The following is a 3,633-nucleotide window of genomic DNA, read 5'->3' on the forward strand; positions in this document are numbered from 1 at the left end:
CGAGTGCAACTTTTGTATACAAAGGACTCAAAACTCAAAGAGAAATAATACTAAGTTGCTATGTCAGGGGCATATTTCATGGTACTCACAAAGGGTGGAGCTGGAGGAGGAAGCTAGGGATTTAGTGGAAAGCAAATTGTGCTAAAAAAGGCATTGACTACTATAAAAGTTTCTGGGTTTTAGGAAGAGCAGAAAGCTTATTATATATAAAATGTTTCTCTCCCCAGGCTCCAAAGACTGATATTCTTATGGAACTACCTACTTTCACGGAATCTAAAGAGAACATAGTGGATCTTGCACCTCAACTGAAGGGAACTAAGGTTAGACAGTTACTTTCTATTTGGTTAGATTAAAAAATGAAAATAGCAGTGGGTCAATTTCTCCTGTTTTAATCTCCTTAATGAAACTGAAATTCAATACAATAATGTTCCTTAATAAGGAATATTTATTGTACTGTTTGATCTGTTTCTAAGAGGAAGCTTATTATTTGGCTATATGTAATTAGGTTCCAGATTTTGCCTTTTGAATCTTGTGTCAGGATATGAGGTAGCTGTGACAAGTTCCTGGTAGTCAAGGTAGTGGACTGTAGATTAATACATTTTGTTTTAAATCAGTAACCCAACTCTTGGTTCTGATGTTTAAGGATGAAGACTTTATACAGCCGCCACCAGTTACATCATCACCCATAACACCATCAACACCAATTTCATTACCTAAAGGATCCATCACTTCTTCTAAAGAAGCTGTAAGTATCTTTAATAAATGAAAAAGAAAAACCCTCTCCCTCCAGTTATCTTTAAGGGTAGTGAGAATCTAGAATTAGTCCTGTTGCAAAACACTGCACAATTCTTCCTGTTGTCCAAACAGGAAATTGTAGGCTGAACTTTAGTCATCTTATAACCACGTTTTTTACTTCAACTATCCAAAAGCAAAAAACAACCAATACAGTTGTGGGTCAGACTAAAACATGCTTACAAGCCAGTTACAATATAGGCAGACCCTTTTTTTCTTATGTGCCAGATGGAAATAGTTTCCATGTGTTGTGTATTTTACACAGGCTTCTGATGTCAGGAAATACTAGCTGGAAAGCAACTTGAATTTCAGGAGAAATGCACGTAAATAAGAAATTATCTATCATCCAGGCATCCCAATTGGGTGAAGGGATTTGGGGCAAGAGCACAGGGCATGAAGAGTAAACAGTGGGGAGGTTGTGGGAGAGTTGAAGTGGGAAGTGGCTCCTGTGGACCAAAGACACGCTGGCAAGACAGAGAATCTATTAAGACACATATGGGTTAAGCCCAGAAAAGCATCCCAAGCACACACAGACCTTGTTTTTTGTAAATCTCCTGTATCTTTTATTACCAAGGTAAATTATAATCTCAGATTTGACTTTGTGGTCTGTCACTATTTTGATTAAGAAAACAAAAATGGCATTCACTCCTTAAGAACTTACACGTCTGTGACTAATGCCTACAGTCCTTTTGTTTTTTACGCCTAGACACTCCAGGCCAAATCACAAATGACGGCCCAGAACAGCAAGGCTAGTTCAAAAGGAGCATAAGGACTACTTGAGGATGGAGCTCACTCTCTCCAGCTTCCGGCCCTCAACAGTGGCATCTGTAAAGGACCTCCCAGCTAAGACTCTCTGTCTGGCTTCAGAGAGTGGATCACTCGTTTAGCCCATGGGGCAGTCCTTTGAGGCCTGGTAACCATTCCAGGTGATGTGAGTAGTGAGACCAAGTTCAGACCCCTTATAAAAATATAATTGCAAAGTCCCATTTCCTCTGTGCCATTGTCACCCCCCACCATGTTGTTTTTTTAATTTCATGTGTACGTCCCTTGAGAGGAAATTTTTTTGCACAATGGAATCAGCTTGGCACCTTAGATACCTCTGTCTCCTATGGCTTGGAATTCTGAGTAAGAACTTGGAAGTTCCAAAAACCATTTTAGGAGCACCTGATTAACTTTCTGAATGATCCACCAGTAGAATCAGCACCCTGGAAACAAAGTACCTTATGAGACGGGATGGATATACTCCCCAAAAGATCTTTCTGGATATAATGAAGCTTCCTGGAGAAAATGGGGAGTTAAACAGACTGGCAATCAGAAAGATTTGGCTGCTTCTGACATCCCCCTCTTGGGCCTGCAGAGGCTGCGGCAATCTGCTAGGCAGCCACTCTTCTAGCGCATATGGCTTTCATTAGCCACCATTTTGCTAGGAAGCATAATTAAGGGTTTAAACCTTAATCATTTGTTTGTGTTGGGGGTGTGTGTGTTTCTGGCCAGTTTGTCTTTCACAAGACTATTTATTAGTCATAGGGGTTGTGAAGGTCTGATATAATCCCTGTGCTACCCAGCAACCAGTATCACATTAGGATATTTATGTTTGATGTTTTCAGTATTAATAATACTGAAATAATAGACTGCCATGCAGCTGACCAAGGGCTTTCTTCCCTTGGGGAGTGGTTAGAAGGCCAAAGGTATTTCAGCCTGCAGGTGATAAAATTAGATTTACTTGCTGTGGTTAGACAGCAGTCAGTTAAAATAAGTAAAACTCAACTGTCCTGTCTGGGATCACCTAAATGAGGAACGTCACCAGCACTTCACAACAAGAATATGTATTCTACAGTGCTTTCTAAACTTCTGCTCCATCACAGAAGCCCCACCATGTCCCACTAATGAAGCCCAGTTCTTTGGGAATGATGAATCCCTACTGTGCAAATACAGCAGTCATGCTGCCTAGCGAGGTGATTCACAATACATTTTCCCGTTTCAAAAATGACGGGTGTTTTAATTAGTCCACATTTCAGGTGTTAAATGTGGGAAAAGGATTAGCTAGTTAAACTTGCTCAATCATGTTTTAGCTGAATGAGTCATAGGTACTGCTGGGCTGTCCTACAGTTCCTTCTGGCTTTCCCTCCGAGCAGGGTGGGAATGAGCAGTGACCCCGTCAAAGGACCCGGGCCACTTGATACACCTCTCCTCCCACTCTCCTGCTAGCAGCTCAGAGAAGTCAAGGATGTTTCGTTGTTCTCATCACTTAGGGTGCTTGGCTGTTGGGTTCAATGATCCTTACATCTAATCCCAGCTAGTGGTGTTCTGGTAAATCGTTAACCACCAACTCTTTGAGGGGGAAAAAGCCCTGATTTATAGCATCTGGTTATTCCAGTGATATAAATCCTCCCACCATGTTGATTTCAAGCCACTGCCAAGGTACCACTGGACAGTGCAGAGCTGGGAGGAGACATGCAGTGTCCCCTGAGAGCCAGCACCACACACCACACTGGTGCTAGCCTCCCGGGGTAATGAGACAGTTACACCTCTAGTTAGCATGTTTATGAAATAGATCCCTTCTGTGTGCAGAGACCTGCATGTGGGGTAGCTACGGTGGAAATGCTCCTGAATACTGGAGGGTCCACCTAGAGGGAACCCGCCCAGACCAAGTCTTAGCAGTTGGGTTCTTACTGACCACCCTCTTCTCTGGCTCTCCTCAGCAGAGGGAATGGAAGGCTGTTCCGGCTGCTTCAGAGCTTTCTCCTCTCTGCTCCCTTCTCTATAGATGCAGATGCCTTGGCTCTACCTGCTGCTAATGATCTCATTGGGTATGACTTTTGACTTTTTTTTTTTTTTTTT

At 42.4% G+C, this 3,633-nt stretch overlaps 1 protein-coding gene across 4 annotated transcripts in view; it reads left to right on the forward strand.

The window, feature by feature from the left end:
* LETM2 (leucine zipper-EF-hand containing transmembrane protein 2) overlaps nucleotides 1-1,814 on the forward strand; it is a 30,183-nt gene extending 28,369 nt beyond the window's left edge. For 3 of the 4 annotated variants that reach the window (XM_011993190.1, XM_011993198.1, XM_011993209.1), the window contains 3 exons: nucleotides 228-320; nucleotides 644-745; nucleotides 1,499-1,814. In XM_011993190.1, coding sequence (XP_011848580.1) covers nucleotides 228-320; nucleotides 644-745; nucleotides 1,499-1,561 — 258 coding nt within the window. In that variant the 3' untranslated portion in view covers nucleotides 1,562-1,814. The remainder of the gene's footprint in view (nucleotides 1-227; nucleotides 321-643; nucleotides 746-1,498) is intronic. The other variant, XM_011993215.1, reaches the window with a different exon arrangement.
* The last annotated feature ends 1,819 nt before the right edge of the window (nucleotides 1,815-3,633 follow it).

The sequence above is a fragment of the Mandrillus leucophaeus genome, unplaced genomic scaffold (assembly GCF_000951045.1).
Source record: "Mandrillus leucophaeus isolate KB7577 unplaced genomic scaffold, Mleu.le_1.0 Scaffold111, whole genome shotgun sequence".
Taxonomy (NCBI): domain Eukaryota; kingdom Metazoa; phylum Chordata; class Mammalia; order Primates; family Cercopithecidae; genus Mandrillus; species Mandrillus leucophaeus.